General features: G+C 35.5%; 1 protein-coding gene across 1 annotated transcript in view; it reads right to left on the bottom strand.

Moving 5' to 3' along the window:
- SLC15A5 (solute carrier family 15 member 5) overlaps positions 1-22,362 on the bottom strand; it is an 89,984-nt gene that overhangs the window by 6,774 nt on the left and 60,848 nt on the right. The window contains exon 7 of the mRNA XM_055280509.2: positions 21,402-21,533. Coding sequence (XP_055136484.2) covers positions 21,402-21,533 — 132 coding nt within the window. The remainder of the gene's footprint in view (positions 1-21,401; positions 21,534-22,362) is intronic.

Below are 22,362 nucleotides of genomic sequence, written 5' to 3'. Positions count from 1 at the left end.
CAGCAAGGAGAACTAGTATTACCAAATGTATTTACATAGCACTACAGAATGCTTAAAAGGGAAAAATCTAACTTAACAGAGAGAATTTAATTTAACTGTAGCTCTGAATGGGTTGAATTTTTTTAATGTTATGCATTATGAGAACAGGAAATGATCATCTTTGAACACACAAATGCCAAGGTTTCATCATTTCCTTGCCTTTTTATAGGAACAACTCCTACAATGGGAGGTGAAGAGGGTGTGGGACCAGAGCAATCAGTCTATGACCCAGTAGGACTGGGCTTCAGTACCATCTTTGGCACATGGGGTGTAGGGTTGCTTCCTGCAGTAGAAAGTGGTTCTTGGCCTCTCCCTTGACAATGCATACTTTTAGATAGGATTTAACTTAAATATTCTGATCACAGTCAGCAAGTGCATAAGTATGACAATTGTGATTAGTTGTGTCACTTCCCATTTAAAGCTGTTTGTCTTTTGTCTTTTACCTACTCAATGATTATTACTATGGATCAACAATGAAAATTAGCTGTCTATTATATTCTTGGACCTATATGTGAAAGCTAGCCTAAATAAATTATAGGACAAATAAATAAAACTGTAAAGTGCAACTCACAAAATAGGTATTATTTTGTCAAAAGAACTGGGTTGTAAAGGTAATCCTGATTATGCTATTAATTTGCAGGAGCTGTGTGTGTCTTATTTATCCTTATATTTTTAGTATTTAGATCAGTGCCTGACAAATAGGGATTATTTGGCAAAATAATACCAAAACAGGTATTATGATAGGTATAAATTAAGTATTATCATACCTATTTTGTAAGTTCCACTTTACCATTTTATTTGGGTTCTATTATAATGAAAATTTATGGTTTTATTGCTACAGTTACATGATGCCTTTATCTGGTGTTTAGATGTGTAAACGAAGTTCACTGAATGTTTCTCTATAAGTCTTGTCTGTTGGATATTGTGTAGCCTTTTTGATGTGTATATGTGTGCTTTTGTGTGTGTGCGTGTGTGTGTGTGCCCATGCGTGTGTGCACACAGGAACTAAACATTTGATTGTACTTGAATGGGGAGAGTTGAGGTAGAGGTCAAGATAAGGTGCAATAACATCCTACTTATTTTCAGGAAGAACTAAACCTTCTAAGCCTATTCAAACAGTGCTATTTTTTCCCCTCTTGAATTAATATCCCAATCGTATTTCTGTCCTTTTCATTTCACATCAGCACTTTGCATGTCATGCGATTATACCTTTTTATCACCATGTTTCTCTGGCTAGTGTAAGAGGAGTTTGCACAGAGTATGTGAAGCCCCAGAATTAACATGACATTAATTCTTCTTGGAGCATGAATTCTGGTCCATAATAAGTAATTGAAAAGACTATCTTTATATTATAAGAGAGTCAGATGAGGAAGAAGAATATAAATTTCCTAAGATCTTTAAAGGTAAAACATAATATTTTTAAAAAATTGTTTCATTATGGCAAATACCAGCCTTTTAGGAGATACCACTAGATCCCCCTGGGCACACTAGAGCACTCTCATCACTGGGGATGCTGTGGAAAACAGAAATGAGAAGTACTGTGACTTGGTATTTGGGATTTGGGGGTGACAGGAGAGAAGGACATTTGTACTGGAAAAGTTAGAGAAAGATAATATAAATCTGTGGATATGGACAAAACATTTTGTGAGTGGGATTATCTTAAAAAAAAAAGAAAAGAAAACCCCAAACCAAAGATTGCCATATCACGTGTTCAAACTTTCTATAATGCTCCTGTATTCATTCTTAAATATCATTTTTAGCATGTGGCTTTCTTTCTAATGCTCATCTTCATTCTAGTCCCACATTTTTGCCATATTTAGATTCATTTAACATTCTCTGCTTAGCTAATTTACATGGTAAAGAGAAGCATCGCCTGAATTGATAGCATGGGACAAACACTTGTATCAAGTCTGACAGAAAGATTCTTCAGGACACCTAAAATTTACTTTATTTATGTGGAGATTGTCTATGTGAAGAGACAGAATTGGGTATAAAAAGATATAGAAAGAGCACGGGCTTTGGAGTCAGGTAGACTTTTAAAGTTAAATCTTGCCTTAACAGTGTAGTCGTTGGGCAAATAACTGGACCACTTAAGCCTCAGTTTCTCTTCTATGAAATGATGATAACAGAATCTCCCTTACTGAGTTGTCATGAGAAGTTAAAGAGATAATGGTTGTCAAGGGCCGGACACAGAGGAGACACTCCACAAACCTTAGATTATCACCTCCTCCTGCCCCCTTTCCAGGTAGCTCACACATCATCATGTAGCCTGAGCTTGATCTTGGGTCTGTCTCCTGTCAGATATTTCTTCATGTTCTGTGTGCCTTTTTTTTTTTTTTATCATTATCCCAGGACTGGTTGTAAAATGTTCCATTTAACATTGTCAGTTGACTCAGCTCTTAGGTACTATAACTTTATTTTAGTAGCTTATAAACTTTTATTGTTGTAATTCACATTTGTGCCATTTTTCATCTGACATTTCCAGTAGCTGATTGAAATCAGGAGCATCCTCGCAAAAGAGACATAGTGAAGACTTGAGGTCTAGAATGAGACTAACTAAACTTCTGCAGATCACAGGATAGCTGAACAGGAGCATGAGAAATAGTGTGCCACCTAGAGTCTGACGGGTCATTCATTCCCTGCCATTTGTAATGCCCACAGTGCACCCTAGTTATTATTTTCATGATATAACCAGCCAGTTAGTAATAGTGTTCAACTGCTGAAGTAGTAAAGGACTCAAAATATTTAGCATTGTTCAGAATTCCCCAAATATCTCTTGCTTAGCTAGATGTATTTGTTCATTTGAAAGTCATTTTTTAGAATTTTTTTTTGTACCAGGAAATGTGTATTCCATGCTGCTTAAGAAAATGAATTAATAAATTAGTAGGGGACAGGCATAGGATAATTATTCTGGAGCATTAGGCCTTGTAGACACTAAATAAAATGTTTCTATTTATCCAAAATTATCACAGTCATTTTAGTAATAAAAGATTGTAGAATCATCTAGACTCGTTCTTTATTTTATGTATTAATGAGTGAAGGAACAGAGAGGTCAAGTGAAACATCACTCAGCAGAACCCTCATCTTCCTGCTGTTATATCAAATGCACTGCTGTAGTCCACCTCTTGGTGTTTAATGCAACTACCACTTTTATGACTTTCTTTAACATCTTCTGAACAGTTTTAAAATGTCTGGATTTCAGTCTTTGAAATCACTTACCCCAAATTCTTTCTAAAATACCTAAGGACAACATTTCTACTCTGGTCCTGAGACTGGCATTCAATCTACCGTGAGATCCTTAGAGCAATTTACACTAAATTTAAGGCTTTTGAAACTGGATTGAGAAACATATATGGTGATGCACACATGCTATAACACTATAAACTACACAAATTTGCTAATATGAAAGAGAAATACAGTTTATTTCTCTTCTATGTAATGCCCTACATTGTAAGGCTCAAAATTTCATTTGCTGCCTTGATGCCTTTGAGCCTCACAGGCCCCAAGGGTCTAACCATGTGTTCCTCTGCTTTCATTAGATATGCTCCTCACCCAGAGGGAAGAGCTCCCGACCTGGCTAGTTTCCCTATTAGCCAGACCAGCTGCACTCCACCCAGGTCTCAACCTAAGAGGTTTCACTTCCCTGCTAGCTCTCAACATTATTCAAAGCAACCAATGACATCCAGCCTACAGGAACCAACCTGTCACCACAACCCTTTGTCACTACAAAGCCTGCCCCCCACAGACCCTGCTTGTTCACTGTATGCCTGCGTGCAACCCCAGGTGACCCTGCACATATCAGGGTATTTTCCTTTCCCAGGCTGTGAGTGTATGTGACTAATAAACTGCTGTCAGTCTCATGTGTAGACTCTCTCTCTCAAAAAAAAAGGATGCATGTTTTCCATAATCTCATGCTATTTAGAGTAAGAGGCACCCCCAGGTCACCAATGTGGTGAATAAGAGATGATCAGAACAGGCCCTCACCACAGAAATCAAGGTCAGTTCTAGAGAAAATAGTAATAACTTTTGCTTTAATGCATAATTACTGTTTATTTTTCTTTTGGAAGGAGGAGAAAAGAGAAAGGAACCCTCCCATTCATCCTTCTCTACCACTACTCAGAACCAAGTACCTCTGCTTCTAAACTACATCACGGAGTGCAACTCCCATAGAATCACAGGACAAGAAGTAATGGGAACAGATATTTAAGGTAATAGATATACAAATTACCTTGATTTGACTATATCAATTTATCAAATGATCACACGTATCCTGAAAACAAGTACACCTAATATGTATCAATAAAAATTTTTTAAAAATAATAAACAAATAAAAGAAGTAATGGCAATAAGACATAGTCATCCAAGAAGTATGGGATGCAGTGCAACCTGCCTGACCAAAAATAAAACATTATAGGTGAGTATGAGTTCTGGGGGGTGCCAGATAGCCATGTATGCTTGACACTGTAGTCTGTAATCACTCTATCTAGTCAGTGTTAGAAAACCTAAAAATGCTATAAAGTTCTCATTGTAGCCTAGCAGTCTTGGGTTTAATGGGTCACTTTAACTGTAGACTTTAGCAAAAATATCCACATACACTCTCAGTTAGTAAACACTACCTTTCAGCAAATCTCTTTTGAGGATGACTAAACAGAAAAAGGGACAATATGGGTAAGGAAAAGTGACTACGATACATGTTATAACTGTTGCTTACAGGAAACACCCTGAACACAGAATGACAAAGCTTAAAATAATAATAATAATAATAATAATAATAATATAATAATGAACGAGAAACTCATAAGACAAAGACAAAAAATACTGGAAAATACTAATCTCAGCGAAGTTGAATTCAAAGGAAAAAACATTTTAAAGGGACACTGAAAATTTTTTTATATTGATAAAAAACACAATTCAAATTGAAGATATGCTAGTGGATTTCCCTTAAGTAATGAAATCATAAAAAAATTTGTTGTCTTTTGGAAAAAATGATATATAGGTAATTCTTATCAATGACTATAACATATTCTTGTCAGTTTTTGATCAAATTGTCAAAGAAGGGATGTAGAGAATTAAATAAATGTGATTGATAAGTGTTTAATAAAGATCACAACATTGTTTAGTATGGAGAAAGAATATTTCACCCTCTTACAGAAGTTTCAATAACATTAGTAATAAACTAAACCTCCAAGAAATTGAAGATATGCCTCTTGGATAACTAACTGGTCAATGAAAAAATGAAACCCACAATACCAAAGTATTTAGAAAATGAAGAGAATGAGGAAATTGCATTTACACATTTAGAGATACAGATATAAACTCTACCCAGAAGCACATTTAAAGGCACAAAAGTTTTCATTTTTAAAGTCAGAATTAAAATAAATCAGATAAACATTCAAGACAAAAAATTAGGAAATGCATAAAACAAATCTAAGGAAAGTAGGAGTAAGGAAATAGAGATGAGAACAGGAAATCAATATATTAAACATTTTTAGATTTAATAGTTCAAAGAGATGATTCATTGGAGAAAATATGACAAAATAAATAAAACTGGCAAATCTAATCAGAATATATAACAAGAGATACAGAGGAGATAACAATGTTTAGTTATGCGTACGCTATTTTACAGTCAAAACTCTTATGGAAATGAGATGAGTACTTAGGTAAACATTAATTGCCAAAGTTGAACCAAGAAGAAATGGAAATACTTAATGACCAATAATGGTAGGAAAAACTTACGAAGAATTACTTTTTAAAAAGAGACATTAAGATCCCTACCAAAATTCCAATGACACTTTTCACAGAAATAGAAAAAACAATCCTAAAATTTATATGGAACCACAAAGCACCACAAATAGACAAAGTAATCTTGAGCAAAAAACAAAGATGGAGGCATCACACTACCTGACTTCAAAATATACTACAAAGCTATAGTATCAAAATAGCATGGCATAAAAACAGACACATAGACAAATGGACCAGAGTAGAGTCCAGAAATAAATCTGTGCATTTACAGACAACTGATTTTTGACAGAGGTGCCAAGAACAAGCTGATATGTTTAGGCTTTGTGTCCCCATCCAAATCTCATCTTGAATTGTAATCCCCACAATCCCCATGTGTCAAGGGAGAGAGCAGGTGGAGGTATTTGAATCATGGGGGTGGTTTCCCCATGCTGTTCTCATGATAGTGAGTGAGTTCTCAGGAGATCTGATGGTTTAATAAGGGGTTCTTCCCTCTTCACTCAGTATTCTCCTTCCTGCTGCCTTTGAAGAAGGTGCCTTGCTTCCCCTTCACCCTTCACCACAATTGTAAGCTTCCTGAGGCCTCCCCAGCCATGCTGAACTGTGAGTCAATTAAACCTCTTTCCTTTATAAATTATCCAGTCTTGGGCAGCTGTTTATAGCAATATGAAAACGGACTAAAACACAAACAAAGGAGAAAGTACAATCTCTTCAATAAATGGTGCTGGGAAAACTGTATATCTACATGCAGAAGAATGAAATTGGATGCTTATACCAGATACGAACAAATAAACTCAAAATAGATTAAAGGCCTCAATGCAAGACATGAAACTGTAAAACTACTAGAACTGTAAAACTTCTGACATTGGTCTAAGTAATGATTTCTGGAATATGACAACAGAAGCATTGACAATAAAAGGAAAAATAGACAAATGAGAATGTGTCAGACTAAAATGTTTCTGCACAGCAAAGGAAATAACAGAGTGAAGAGATAACCCACAGATTGGGAAAGATATTTGCAAATTATATATCAAGTAAGGGCCTAATATCCAAAACATGTAAGGAATTCAAGATACTCAGTAAGAAAAAACCCAAATAGCTAATCGAAAATTGGGCAAATGACCTGAATAGACATTTCCTAGAAGACATACAAATGGGCAACAGGTATATAAAAAACTGTTCAATATCACTGATCATCAGGGAAATGCACATTAAAACCACAATGAGATATCACCTCACACCAGTTAGAATGTTACAAAAAAGATGAAAGATAAGTGTTGATGAGGATGTGGAGAAAACGAAACCTTAGTACACTATTGGTGAGAATGCAAATTAGTACATCTATTATGGAAAGCAGTATGGCGGTACCTCAGTAAACTAAAAATAGCATTACCATAGCATTACCACATGATCCAGCAATGCTACTACTGGATATATATCCAAAGGAGTTGAAATCAGTATATCAAAGAAACGTTTGTAAATTTTAGGATACTCTCAGTTTGTTGCAGTACTGTTCACAATAGCTAAGATATGAACCCAACTGAAGTGCCCATCAATGGATTAATGCATTTTAAAAAGTGGTATATATACACAATGGAATATTCAGCCTTAAAAAAGAAGAAAATTCTGTCATTTGTGACAACATGGATGAACCTAGAGTACATTATGCTAAGTGAAATAAGCAAGACACAGAAAGACGAATACCATATCATCTCACTTATATGTGGAATGTAGGAAAGTCAAACTCACAGAAGCAGAGAGTAATGGTGATATTACCAAAGGCTGAAGTGGGGAAGGGGAGTGGGTAGGGGAAGGGGAAATATTGGCCAACAGGTACGAAGTTTGAGTTAGACAGGAGGAATTAGTTCTGGGGATCTATTATACAGCATGGTGACTATAGTCAATAATAATGCATTGTATATATCAAAATTGCTAAAAGAGTAGATTTTAAATGTTTTCACCACTAAGAAATGATAATTATGTGAGGTGGTGGATATGCTAATTAGACTGATTTGATCATTCCGCAATGTATGCAGGTATTGAAACATTACATTGTACCCCATAGATATATACAATTACTATTTGTCAATTAAAAATAACATGCAATTTAAGAAAAAAAGAGAGATATTAGGCATTTTTTAATTTTCACGGAAAAAAATAGATCTTTTCTCTGGATCTTTCCAGAACATAGCAAAAGAATCATAATTGCCAACAAGTATTGTTTATTGCACATATATAAAGATGATTTAATATTGAAAAATTTATTAATTAAATGCACCCTACTGATAGGTCCACTTTCTTATGATTAAGAAATATCATAAGGTGATCTTAATAGCTACTTAAGAAACATTTGATACAATTTAAACTGATTTGTTTACCTCTTAGAAAACAAGAATAAAGTTTTTGAATGAGAAGGAATATTCTACAAATATACTTAATAAAAAAATAAGATATCCTCATTAAGATCATGAGCAAGATATAATGTGACTGTCTTCTGGTATTACCATTGCCCTGTAAGCTCTGGGTCCTGAGAAAGATGCAAAGCATAGGAGTAAATATTGGAAATAAGGATAAAAATTACATGTACTTGAAGATTAATTTTGCTGAATAAGTAAAAGGGTCAACTGAAATACTCTTATAAATTTACTAAGTTTATGAAATTGGATGCAGATGAAGACATACACATTAATAAACAGTAATAATCTCCCTGTATAACAATGATCACCTCAGTGAGTTGTAATGAGGGAAAATGATTCAGTTCAAATAGCAAAAAGGAAAAATGTATAAAATGTCTATGATACTTTCAACAAGAAATGATCAGGATATATATGAAGAAGAAAAAGCCTTACTGAACTCAATTTTGAAATATTAAATTTAAAAAGTATGTTATATACTTGGACCACTACCTGTTGCAAAAACTTTAGTTTTTCTAAAATTAACTTACAAGTTTTACTCATTTTATTAAAATAAAAATAGGATTGGGGTCCGGGTGCAATAGCTCACGCTGGTAATCCCATCACTTTGGGAAGCCAAAGTGAGCTGATCACTTGAGGTCAGGAGTTCGAGACTAGCCTGGCTGGCATGGTGAAACCCCGTCTCTACTAAAAAATACATTTTTTAAAATACAAAATACAAAAATTAGCCTGGCATGGTGGCAGAAGCCTGTAATCCCAGCTAGTTGGGAGGCTGAGGCGCGAGAATTGCTTGAACCTGGGAGGCAGAGGTTGCAGCACTCCAACCTAGGCAACAGAGCAAGATACTATCTCAAAAAAAAAAAAAATTGGAGAAAAAATAGTAAAAATGTGAAATTCATCTAGAAGTATAAGCCATGGAGAATGTGGTTTTCATAAATAAAAGATAACCAAAAAGTATGAGTAATAACTGATATAAACTATATATCATAAAATTATAATAATTAAAAGGAGAGTGATACTAAGCTAAAATAAAGAGGCAGCTGAATGGAACAGGACAGAAAGATAGCCCTGAAACAGTCCCAAGATCATCTAAAAATATGTTAAAATATGTAAAACTGATTAGTTTCATTTCACTTACTGTATGGTTGTGAAATATTTAAAGTTTAACCAACTTTTCACAACGTATATTAAATACTGTTGTGAATGTTGGTTGTTTGAAGCAAATAAGTATTTTCTTTAATAAAGCCAAAATGAAATCCACATGAATAATAAAATTAATCCAAAATGTGAAACCATTAAAACTATACAACCATAGATAAATGCAATGAAATTAATCATAATGAAAAAGATGGAGAGATTTGATTACATATAGCAGCAAAACTTGTATAAAATAAATTTATGAAATAAAATGCTGAGTTAAAACTGGGAAAATACTAGCAATAAATATGACATAAATCACAATATTCTTACAGTATCATGAGCATATATAAACTGACAAAAAAAGACCAAAAGAAAAATAGGCCAAGAATATGACTAAGCACATCATAAAAAAGATAAAAATGTTCTATAAACATTAAACATTTCAATTTTACACTCTAAAAATGCAAATTAAAGTAGCAATGGAATATAATTTTTTCCACTCAAATAGACAAAGATCAAAATATTATGCTAAGGGCTGAAAATATCTTGAGGCAAGTATTATCATTTCACAATGGCACATAATTGATGCAGTCTTTTAGAAGTCAATTTTGCTTTAATTCTCAATAGTCTTTAAAATATTTATCCTCATTGAAGGAATAATCCCATTTCCAGGATTCTAGTCTAAGGAGGGAATAAGTTATGTACTTAATGATTACAGAAAAGGATGCTTACCTTAGTAATATTTATAGCATGAAAAATTTGAAATAACCTAAATATTCCATAAGAAGGGAAAGGTGCATATATAAATATATATATATATACACACACACACATATACACACATATATATACACACATATATACACATATATATGCACCTTTCCTCACTTCAGCAATATGTCACTCCATCTCCCACCAAAATCAGAGGTTTACCAGATACTTCAAGCATATGTGACATTAAGTGCTATAGCATATTGCTTTTGATTCAAGGCAGATTTCTGTTATCTCTCTTTGGAGAAAGATGCAATATTTCCCCTCTTTACAAACTACTGTTTTATTCTGAATGTAATGGAATTATGAAAGTCTTAAAATGTGCCTTTTGGAATCTCTTGAAAAGATAGTTGGAGACAGTGAGCAATTATTTCCCTCAGACTTCATTAGATTTTTTTAAGTTATTTTGTAGTGCTGATGTTCTAGCAAAAGTCCAAAATTGTCGAGACAAAACTGAAATGGATTTTATACTCTGCTTTATCTGAGGCACGCCTTCTACTTCACTATGTGCTTTTTGCTTGGGAGCGAAAAAGGGTGCAATTAAAAAGATGTAACAGTCTGTCTCTAGGGTGGATGTGCTTCTGTACCACAGGAAATAAAACTAGTGTAGTAAAAAGAGCTTTGGAATCAGGAATCCACCATTGCCATGTGATTTGGACAACTTATGCAACTCTCTGACCTCATTTTCGTCTTATATATGATGGGGCTACAAATATCTACCTCCAAAGAATTGTTGTGAAGATGTAATGAAATAATGTCTTCGTGAAATGCATATAGCAAGATCTGCATATAACTGACACTTAATAAATGTTAATTTCTTTCCTTCCTCCTTTCAGTAACCTGATTTAAATGCTTCATTTGAGATTCATAGCTCTCCTACCTGAGTTAATTTTTAAAACACATTAATTTTCATGATGCCTGAAGGAAATAATACCTAACCACTTTATTCTAACTTTGACTTTTCTACCAGTTTTTCATATTTATCTAATAAGGACTCAAATTTTTATTACCCTCAATTTATAAACAAGAAACAAAGGCACAGAGCAGCTGAACTGTTTGCCTAAAGTCATGGAAAGGGGACAGAATAAATATTTGTTGAGTGACTGGATGAACTGAGATTGGGCCTCAGATCTGCACATGCTCAATACTTTGCTCTAGATAATAATGCCTGCATCACGACTTTAATTTGCATTTCCAGATCTTGGGAATTGTGAATAAAAATGAAGTCAGGTTGCTGTTTCCAGGAAGGAACACTGTGTCTTTCAAAATTGTAGGGAAATTGCTAGGCATTGTTCACCTGAACTGCAGAGAGAACAGGCATGGGTGGTATTTGGCATAACTAGCTTTCTTATAAGGGTGAGTTCATTCTCTTGAAGAGCATTGGGAGGTAAAAACCCATCAAGATAGTGTGTTCTCATGATGATTTCAATGAATTATCATGGAAATGAGTTTTAGAAGAGAGGTAATGCTTTGTGATAATAGCCCGATAATGCCATTAGCTATGAACTGTAATTGTAATAGCATTAGTCAAATGAATATATTTGATATTAATTTGAGTGTCAAATATTTCTATAAGGTTCTTCTTATTAATTAAACATCAGACTTGACATTATTAATTCAGCATCTAGCAGTGCTTGCACATAGTAGGAAACCAATGTGTATTTGCGACTGAATTAATAAATCAGTCTATAAGTGGGGTTATTTAAAATAGTAAAATGTTGAATTTAAATAATTTTATGGATATAACAAAACTGATTTTTGCCCAGAACCTGCTTATTTGTATAGTCTGTTCTTCATTTGCAACTCTACTAATAGTGTAGATATAATAATTTCATAATTTTAGAAGAAAGCCTTTCTTATCTTTTGCATATTTGGAGGAAAATAAACTTTAAGAGTAGAGTTTGTGCCTTTCATCCTGTGTCTTGTGCTCTTTAGGCTATTTAAAAATCTATCAGACATCTTTATGCCTGCATTGAGCTTCTGAATATCACTGGGCAAATTCATGCTTTAGGTAGTTTGGGATCACTCTTCATGATCACCAACATCAATTGGGGCCTTTTCAACACCACCAGCAGTTTTTTTTTTTGAGACGGAGTTTTGCTTTTGTTGCCTAGGCCCCAGGCTGGAGTGCAGTGGTGTAATCTCGGCTCACTGCAACCTCCGCCTCCAGGGTTCAAGCGATTCTTCTTTCTCATCCTCCCGAGTAGCAGGGATTACAGGTGCATGCCACCACTCCTGGCTAATCTTTGTATTTTTAGTAGAGACAGGTTTCACAATGTTGGCCAGGCTGGTCTCGAACTCCTGACCTCAGGTGATCCGCCCACCTCAGCCTCCCAAAGTGCTGGGATTATAGGCATGAGTCACTGCGCCCAGCCACCACCAGCGATCTTAACACTTGTCTTCTAAATCATCTTTTCATACCTTCATAATAAGTTTGTAATCCTTGCTCTTCCAACTCCCCATTCTCATCCTATTCCCTTTGCTCTCACAGATGGCTCACTGCATACCTCATTAAAAAAATGGGGTGTGCCAAAGGAAGGCTCCAGGATCTTTCCAGTATCAGAACTATGCATCTGTGTGCACCTGTGCCTATCTTCTCCTTTCTGTCTTCTGTTTCAGTTCAGGAAAGAAGTATTCACTTTCCAATAAGAAGTCACACTCTCTGGGTTGTCCCTGACCGAGTCCAACATTCCTTTCCTCAGGGCATTAGCTCCATCAATTCTCTGTTCTTTCTCTTGCATTTTTAACTTCTCCATTTACACCAGGTATTCTTATCACAAAAATACACTCAAATGTCTCTCAGAAATGAAGTATTAGGTGTGGTGGCTTTTGCTATATTCCCATCTACTGGGGAGACTGAGGTGGGAAGATCTTTTGAAGCAAGGAGTCCGAGACCAGCTTGGGCAACATAGTGAGACCCACATCTCTAAAACAATGAAAAAAAAAAAAATTAGCCACTCAGTGGTGTGTGCCTATGGTCCTACTCTGGAGACTGAGGCAGGAGGATCCTTTGGGCCCAGGAGTTTAAGGCTGCAGTGAGCTATGATCATGCCACTGCACTCCACCCTGGATAACAGGGCAAGATCCCATCTCTAAAAAACCTCCCCAAAATAAATAAAATAATAAAAGAGTATCTTGAACCCACACCTAAGGTTTTAAATACAGGGTTCCCACTTAAATTTGAATTTTAGAATGAGGAATTATTTTTTCGTATAAGAAGGTGTATGCATTTTTTAGTATAAGGAGGTATGTCCTCAATATTGCATAGGACATTCTTAAAGACCAAAAAGTTATTTGTTTACCTGAAATTCAAATTTAACTATATATCTTGTATTTTTATTCGCTAAATCTGGCAACTCCACCCACATCCCCTTCTAGCCATCATGCTATCTCTTAAATCTTCAGTTTCATGTTCTTCAAAAGAGTTCTTTAAACATGATGCCTTTTTTTTTTTTCATGTACTGGACATTCATCACCCTAATCCAATCTAGTTTTCATTTCACCACTGAAATGGCTCTTATTAAAGGTATCAGTGATCATAGTGTTGCTAAATTTTATGAATACCTTCCATTCTCCATCCTACTTGATTCTATAGTAGCATTTGACACAATTTACTATTCTCTGCTTGAAACCATCTTCTTTCTTATCTTCAGTGAATACACATATATGCATATACATATATACATACATATACACACATATATGTGTGTATATATACATATATAATTCCCTCCTTCCAGCTTTCTGGCTGCTATGTATTTTCTGTGGCAAACTAGTTCCTTTCCATCCAACCTCTAATGTTGGGGCTCCTTTTTCTCCTCATTCTTAGTACTCACACTACGTAATTTCATTCACTTCCACAGTTTCAAACATTATTTTTGTGCCATAGAATTTCATAGTTATATATCTAAGAAAGACCTTTTTTTCTGGCCTCCAGATATTTCTATTTGGATGTCTCACAGGTATGTCAAACAATGTGTTAAAAAGCAAATGGATGGCAACTTTTAAAGTCTATTCTTCTTCCAGCTTTTTCCATTTAGTAAATGGAATCTTTGCCCACCCAGTAGCTCATGGCAGAAACTGGAATGCTTTCCTGACACTACCTCCTCCCTCTTGCATCCTACTGTCTCCTGACTTTCTCAAAACCATTGCTAAGACGTTGATTCTACATCTAAAATATAGCTTATATCCATTCACTTCACTCCATCTGCCTACTTCCTCTCTAGTTCATTACTATTGCAGACTTTCCTGGATTACTTCAATTCTACCTCCTTGTTTCTCCCAAATTATTCTTTCTTCCCTCAAAAATCATACTGGATCCATAATGATCTTCCCAAAACACCAGTAGATCATTGGTGTTTTGAATGTTACCATTCTTATCACATTCAAGTAAAAGTAAAATCCCTGCATTCAAAGATCCCACGTGATTTTGCCCCATCTAACTCTCCAATGTGACTTCATGCCATTTCCTCCTTTTTTGAATATTTTCGTCTTACTGGCCTTCTCTGGGTTCCTCTTATGCACCTACCAGTTCTTTGTTTGTGGGCCTTGATATATGTGCTCTCTACCAGAAAAACCTCATTCCGAGGCTTACCAAGCTAAATTGCACTCATCTTTCTAGTTTCAGCTTCAATACCATTTCCAGGTACTCCTAGTATGCATGTGTATGTGTGTCTAACTCTACCTAGACTTATAAATTTGCCATGCATAGGAGGCTTCATTAATTACATGGGTTCATGAGGCCAAGAAGAATCTCAGAGCACTTTCTAATTTCATCTTCTTCTAATCTCCACCTGGAATTGAAGCTGAACAGGACAACTGAACTCTGCAAATATGGAATCTATTCTTTTCTGGAGAATTAAGTGCCATACCGAAACATCATATCTATAATACATCTAGTCAACCTGGAAGATGCTGAGGTCCCACTCAAATTAAGATAACAGCAAAATCATTATATTTTGTGCACCTACATTTAGCTGGTGATTTTTATCTATTTCTTCTAGTCCTCATAAAAGCTTGAAAGATAAGTTACTAGTGAAGACTAGAAAGAGAAACAGACTCCATTTTAGAGAAGGAGAAACTGGGACTCAGTATGGTTAAGTAATGAGCTCAAGATCTAGGAGCTCATTGAGAGCTGAGTTGAGTTTGAATTCAGGTTCATCTGACTCAAATGTCTGCCTTTTCTATCTCTCGTGAGCCAATAGCAATGGACTGTTGCTTTCCGCAGTCTGAAGCTGGCTCTTTCTTGATGCTGTTATAAACTCAAAGTCCTCTGTGCAGCATTAACTGTGGAGTAAAAGGTTAATGATATAGAATAAATTGTATCTGAAATACATAAAACCATTGTATGAGGGAGGCTTTGCATCTAATTCTGACTGAGGACCATGAGCAGGGTTTGTCTATGGGAGTTTTGGGGGCCCTGCTGACTTAGCCGCAGGAACAAAGGCACTAAACCAGTTGACAAGTAGAGTATGGGCCTGGCTAAGGGTGAATTATGGCAGTAGGCCACTTATTTTCCCCTCTGAATCTAAAAATCTGTAAGCCCAAATCCCATATGAAGTTGGACCCGAGACATAGATCTGAATTTGAAGAAGCATATCTCTTAGATAATAGGCATGAGCCCATGAAATGCAGTTGGAATACTTTTCCAGATGCATAAATATTTTCTTCAAATTTACTGCAACTGCAAATTCCTGTTTCAAGAGTGACTCAGTGATTCATGCTGACATAACTGTCAGTGGCCTCAATAATCATAGATATTTAAATGAGTCTTTTAGGAGATCTCATTTTTAATTTAAAATAATCTTGATGGAAATCAAACAGCTACATTCTTTGCCCCTTTCCCTAATTTTGAGGAGAAGGAACTTGTAGGGACAAGAAGATATACCATTTGACCTCTTGATTCTGCCCAGTTATCCCTTTTTTTCTTAAATATTTTGCTTCGGATCTTTCAATCGCCTGCATGTCTATAACTAAGATGTCATTTTTTACTGAATTCTGTTTTGTTATTTTTATGAAAAGGTTTAAGTTCGAATTCGTTAGTGTGAGGAAATTGATCTTGCTGCTAATGGGATAGAGTTGAAATAAGCAGTCTGACTGACTTCTTCATTCCCTTATATTAGCATTGCTACTTTTAGATAAACTATTCCTGAAATGATTAGTGTAGGAGGATGAGTTTAGTCTTGTATCTTCTCCTTTAAAGCACTCAGAGTTAGAGATCCCAGAAGGATCAGTTTTCTCACTTGTACCGAAAATGTCACTCTAACAGTTATCTGTCTGCACAGTCAAGTTTTGAGAAATCTTTTGAATTTACCGCATTCACACCATTCTCCATTATGGTGCTAAAAATGACTAATGCAGCTTGGAGACTGGAAGACTGTGATAGCTGATCTTCTTTTCCAATCGGGTATACTAACACTCTCACACACTCACATGCACACATGCTCAGCTGACATGAATCCTTAAAGGTTGAAAATATCCTATATACTAAATGAAATGCTGAAGGATGTAGGGTGCCTAAATGTATAATTATAGTGTTTGTTTCATTATGGTCACTTATGTCAAAAAAATTTGTCTGATTGTTTGAGTGGACTGATCTTGTTTTTGGCCAAATGAACCATTATAACGTATGGCAATTTTATATTTAAAAATAATCTCTGGCATAGAAAATTTTCGAATATCTTATTTGGTTTTATTCTCTCATCCTGTCTGAGAAAAGTGAAGTACAATTTCTGTTTTTTATTAAGAAAAACCAGTTTTAGAGGGATACTGACCTACCCAAAGCCATGCTTATGGTCACTCTCTTTTAGGGCCTTTATTTATTATACCAGTATAGGATTACTCTAACCAAAACATCTAAATGAACCTCATTTCTTTCATTGAGGAATACTATTCTGATGGCTAAAGGGATTGTCACAAAGAGACTTATCCTATTTCCAGAAAAACATATGAAAAGTCTCCTGTGATGTCATTTAGTGAATGATGGAGAAGTTTGTGGGCTGAATGATAGTAATTAGGTGAATTGGGAACTGATTATATTCAAAAGGAGAGGATTAATGGATTGTCATTAACTTGCAATGAGGTCTAGGAATTTTCTGTAAGACTCTTTTTTGGTCATGTCCAATTCAAAAATTTTATCAATTACCTGGAAGAAGTCTAGGAACTTGCTTACCAAATTTGCAGATGACACAAAGCAAGTAAAGAAGTAAAGATTAGTAATTCCCTGGATGACACAGAATCAATTTTCAAAAATGTCTATTACTTAGGATGATGGGTTGACATTTATTAAAGATAAAAATAAAGTGCTGCATCTAATTAGAAAAAAGAACTGTGATGAGTAGAACTGAGCTGAAAGCAACTCCTGAAAATTAAAAAATGTTTCAAATTTTAATTGACCATAAGCAGGATTTAACTGTGAGAAAGTCAACAAAATCTCTGTGGGCATTCAGAGAGAGAGAGTCCAGATTGATAAAAGTAACATACTTATCCTGATTGTACCCATTTTGTACCCTGGTTGTACCCATATTGTGTTTGATTTTGGAAGTCATTTTTTAAGAAAGATACTGACAAGTTGCTGTTTGTTTAATGGATGGAGGGGCCTTGATAGAGAAAAATCAAGGAATCATGCAATATGAAAAGACTGGAGTGGTTTGTCTATAAAATAGAAGGGGTCATGACTGCCATCTTTATTGAACACTTACTATGCATATTAATTGCTTAATCTTCAGAACAACATAATGAATTATTTATTATCATTACTGAAATAGAAACTGAGAACACATAGCTAGACTACCTGGATTCAAATTCAGGTGGTCTGACTCCAGAACCTATTCTCTTAACCACTATACCATATTATTTCTGTAAGTATTTATCAAATGTTTGAAGAGCTGCTATGTGAATGGAGACTCGGACTTACTCTGTAGAACATAGTGATCAATAGATGGGCACACTCAGGTTATATCTCAAAGTAGAGAATTTTTCTGGGCACTAGATTATGCTACTATATCTTGTATTTTTTGTACAATGTTAGACTAGTTGAGATCTAAGGCAACATTCAACTCTATGATTGTAATTTATTGGGATTATAATTTGATATAACACAGTATTATTATAAACTGGAAAGAATACACTTAAAAGAAAATGTAGCTTAAATTGATTAGTGGTAATTTAAATGGTGTTCTCTTGAGCACAGTTTAGAAAGTGCCGCACCCCACAACCCATCTTGCTAAGATGTCCTCACCATGTGTCCTTGGTAAATTTCCTTTGATGCACACCAAATTGTGCCAGAATTACATAAACTTTTGTTTCTCTACCTTTGTACTGTATCTAGAATATTATCAGTATTATACAGACCTCTATCCAAAGAGGTTATATTGCAAAAGTAACAAATGTCTTTAAAAACCCTTACATCTGGGGATTTCTACAAGTTGCTTGGTGTATTGAAATCAATGTTGGAACTGGTTTCAGAATGCTAAGAGGATTAGATCTCTGTCAGCTACCAGTTGTGATGACTAGAGAACTTGACTTTATTTTTTCTGCCTTAATCGTTACATTAAAAAAATTAGAATAATAATATAAGGTTGTTGTAATAAACGCAATAATGCAGGCAAAAGTTCCTACTATACTATATAGATTCCCAATAAAAATTTAGATTTTCAGTGAAATGCTTTTGTAAGAATAGTGTGTGATTAAAAAATTTGCCTGGACTGATTCCTGGGTGGTAATCTAAATCCTTTCAACTTCTTGAGTGGTTGGAATGTCTGTTATTCATGGTGGGACCCTCAGTCCCCACCTGATAGTTTATGCTAATGAGGCAACTCAGAATGGAGAGGGGCCCATAGATAATTTATGCTAATCAGATGACCCGGAATGGAGAGTGGGCAGCCAGGAAGACCAACCACATGATCAGACTTCAAGCTTTGAGCCACATATACCAGCCCAACTTCTGGGGAGCAGAAGGAGGATGGAGATTGAGCTCACAATGATTCAATCAATGATGCCTATGTGATAAAGTCTCAATAGAAACACTGGGCACTGAAGCTCAGGTGAGCTCACCTGGTTGGCATTATTCTTATATTGATGTGGTTAGCACATACCTGGGGATGAAAGAAGCTCCACTTTTGGAACCCTCCCAGACCTTGTTCCATGTGCCTCTCCCTTTAGCTCATTCTGATTTGTATTCTTTTGCCATAATAAACAGTAATTATAAGTATTGTACTTTTCTAAGTTCTGTGAATTATTCTAGCAAATTATCATACCTGAGGGAGTCTGTGGGGATCCCCACATTTATAGGCAGCTTGTCAGAGGTGATGACAGCCCTAGGAATCTCCAAACTTGTGGCTCGTATCTACAGTGAGGGTAGTCTTGGCCGGGTGCAGTGGCTCATGCCTGTAATCCCAGCACTTTGGGAGGCTGAGGCAGGCAGATCACGAGGTCAAGAGATCGAGACCATCCTGGCTAATATGGTGAAATCTCATCTCTACTAAAAATACAAAAATTAGCTGGGTGTGGTGGTGTGTGCCTGTAGTCCCAGCTACTTGGGAGGCTGAGGCAGGAGAATTGCTTGAACCTGGGGAGTGGAGGTTGCAGTGGGCCGAGATCATGCCACTGCATTCCAGCCTGGGTGACAGAGTGAGACTCTTTCTCAAAAAAAATAAATAAAATAAATAAAGTGAGGATAGTCTTGGGGAGAACTTAGCCAAGGTTGTTTGGTCTAACTCTAGATAAGTTGCTTAAGCATGCATATGAAACATTTAGATTTATATAAAAGATAAACTGGTAGTAATATTTGACTTTGCAGTTCTTCATGTATATGTCAAATGTGATTTGATTCTAGAAATTTTATTTTAGTAAATTTTTGGAAATATCTTCACTGAGTAATGCAAAGAAAGGAAACACGTTCAACACTGAAAATGTTTCAGGTGTGAGTATAGGTAAGACTTTTCAAGGTTATCTTACAAAACCTTAATACCAGTGCTTTGTCTCTAGCTTATGTATGAAGAATCTGAGCACTAGAGAAGTCAGCAACTTGCTGCCGTTCACACAGTTAGCTATCGCAGTTTGAATTTGAGTTCTTTGAGAACTGGACCATATCTCACACAATTCCACGTAGCACATGGCCTAGTACATAGTAAATATTCAACACACACTTCAGCTTAATTTTCTCAGATAACTAAGGAAAGGGCAGAGTTTGACCTTGTCAGTCATCAATTAAGGATTAGTAGGTTTCTTCCCAAGAACTCTGCTACTGTATCTATCATTGGCTTTTTCACTTTTAATTTCATTGCTTCCTTGTACCCCTGGAAATTTTCTGAGGGCTTGCAAGTGTTTATTTTGCTTGCCTTGGTATCACCAGTGCCAAATATGGTGCCTGGAACAGAATGGGTCCTTGATAAATATTTTTTGAGTGGAGGTTTAGTATTAAAAGGAGTGTCTCATTCATAGAAGTTGATTTTTTTCCATAGTTCGAAAGCAGGTACATTAAATTTGTCTGTTATAACAGAATAGAAACTAACACTTTCTTTACATCATTTTCAGTGCACAACAATAAGTATTTTTGAAAGTAGAGAACACACTTGTGATCATTTCCATAAAATAAGCAAAAGTGCATTGAAATTAAATTAAATATATATCAACATTTTAGAACAAAATTTCAAAAGTCCGGATTTAAATATTGTCATCCTGTCTGGCTGTTGTTTTTACCAACACGTGCAACCAAAGAGTAGTTATTTAAAATTTGCTTTAATCTAATATTTGCTTTAGTAGGTACTTTAATATTTCAAATAATATTTGAATTTTTCAGATTAGTTGTTTCTCCTGACCAAAATCTCTACTGGGAAAATTTTAAAATATTTATTATTCAATTCACAATTTCTCTTGGATTGCATAGACAAGAATTGTGGCAAATCATGACGAAAAAAAAAGATCATTCCGGTACCCTATCCCCTATATTTACACAGGTCTTACTTTTTCTGAGGATTGTCTATGCCAGCTGTGAGGCATTACTGCATATGGCCTCATTGAAAGATCTAAGAAGAATATAATGACCAGTTTGTTTTAAAATACACTAAGGACAGCATGACATTCTGTAATTACCTCCTCCTATCAAAAGAGAAACAATTCCCAGAAATTAATGAATACAGCAGGAGTGTATTTCCTATCTTAATTCTATCTTAATTGCAAAAGTGGATCAATTAAAAAAAAAGACTGCACTGGCAAAGCCCCTCTCTTAAGGTTTGGTCTCCCCGTTCCCTAGTCATCAACTCAATGTATATAAGCATGCCACGAACCTATTTTTACCTTCTGAGATGAGATACACCAACTCCACCAGCGGTGCCCCTGTGAAACAGCCAAATCCATTGAACAGTGTCAGAAAATTCATGGAGGTTCCTCTGACGGTGCTTGGAACAAATCTGTATGATATTACAGAGACTGAGAGAAAAAGAGAGGTCAGAATTTAGAACTTTCTCCTGAAAATGCTTTCATAGAGACTGTTCAAATTGATGTTGATCATATATCAAAGAAAATTTACTGATACAGTAAAAATTTGGGTTGGACTTTGTTAAGGTTACTATAGTAAGATATACTGTGATACAATTTACAGATGTCTTCAAGGAATAAAATAAGACAAAAATATACCTTGACTCAGCTACAAGGAGAATTTGATTACTTAGTAGTTGAGTGTCCTAATGTATTCGCCCTAATTTCACTCCAAATTGAGTATTTCTGATAAATTTTGGATAGAGGTATGGCCTCTATTAGATAATATCATGACAATCTATCAATTCTGTGATTCTGTGTAATTCATTAGGTTCCTTATAGAATACTTGTATTGTATAAAATTTGCATCAAGGTTAAGAGCATGGGCTCTGGAGTTAGACAAGATAGTATTAAAATACCATGTCAGCCATCTACTATCTCTGTGATTTTAGATAGGTGACTTAAACTTTCCAGCCTCAATGTCCTCCTCTATGAAATGGGAATAATATCATTATTCACTTGCAGAGGTGCTGGGACACTTACCTGCAATACTACATGTAAAGTGCTTAGTACAATGCTGACTTGTAGGTCCTGAATAAGGGTTAGGTATTTTTGACAGTATTAATCTTATCAAATTGAGTAGCTCCTACTTGTGCAGGCACTGTACAAAGCCCTTAATATGCATTATCTCATTTCAGGAGAGGTGCTCAGAGAGAGAGACAATAGCTTAAGCATTGGATCTCCAAAGTGGTTATCTTGCCTTCCCAAGTCATTTTTTGGG

The sequence above is a fragment of the Symphalangus syndactylus genome, chromosome 5 (assembly GCF_028878055.3).
Source record: "Symphalangus syndactylus isolate Jambi chromosome 5, NHGRI_mSymSyn1-v2.1_pri, whole genome shotgun sequence".
Lineage (NCBI taxonomy): Eukaryota > Metazoa > Chordata > Mammalia > Primates > Hylobatidae > Symphalangus > Symphalangus syndactylus.
Note: the sequence above shows the minus strand (reverse complement) of the source record. Positions and strands in the feature narration are given on the sequence as shown.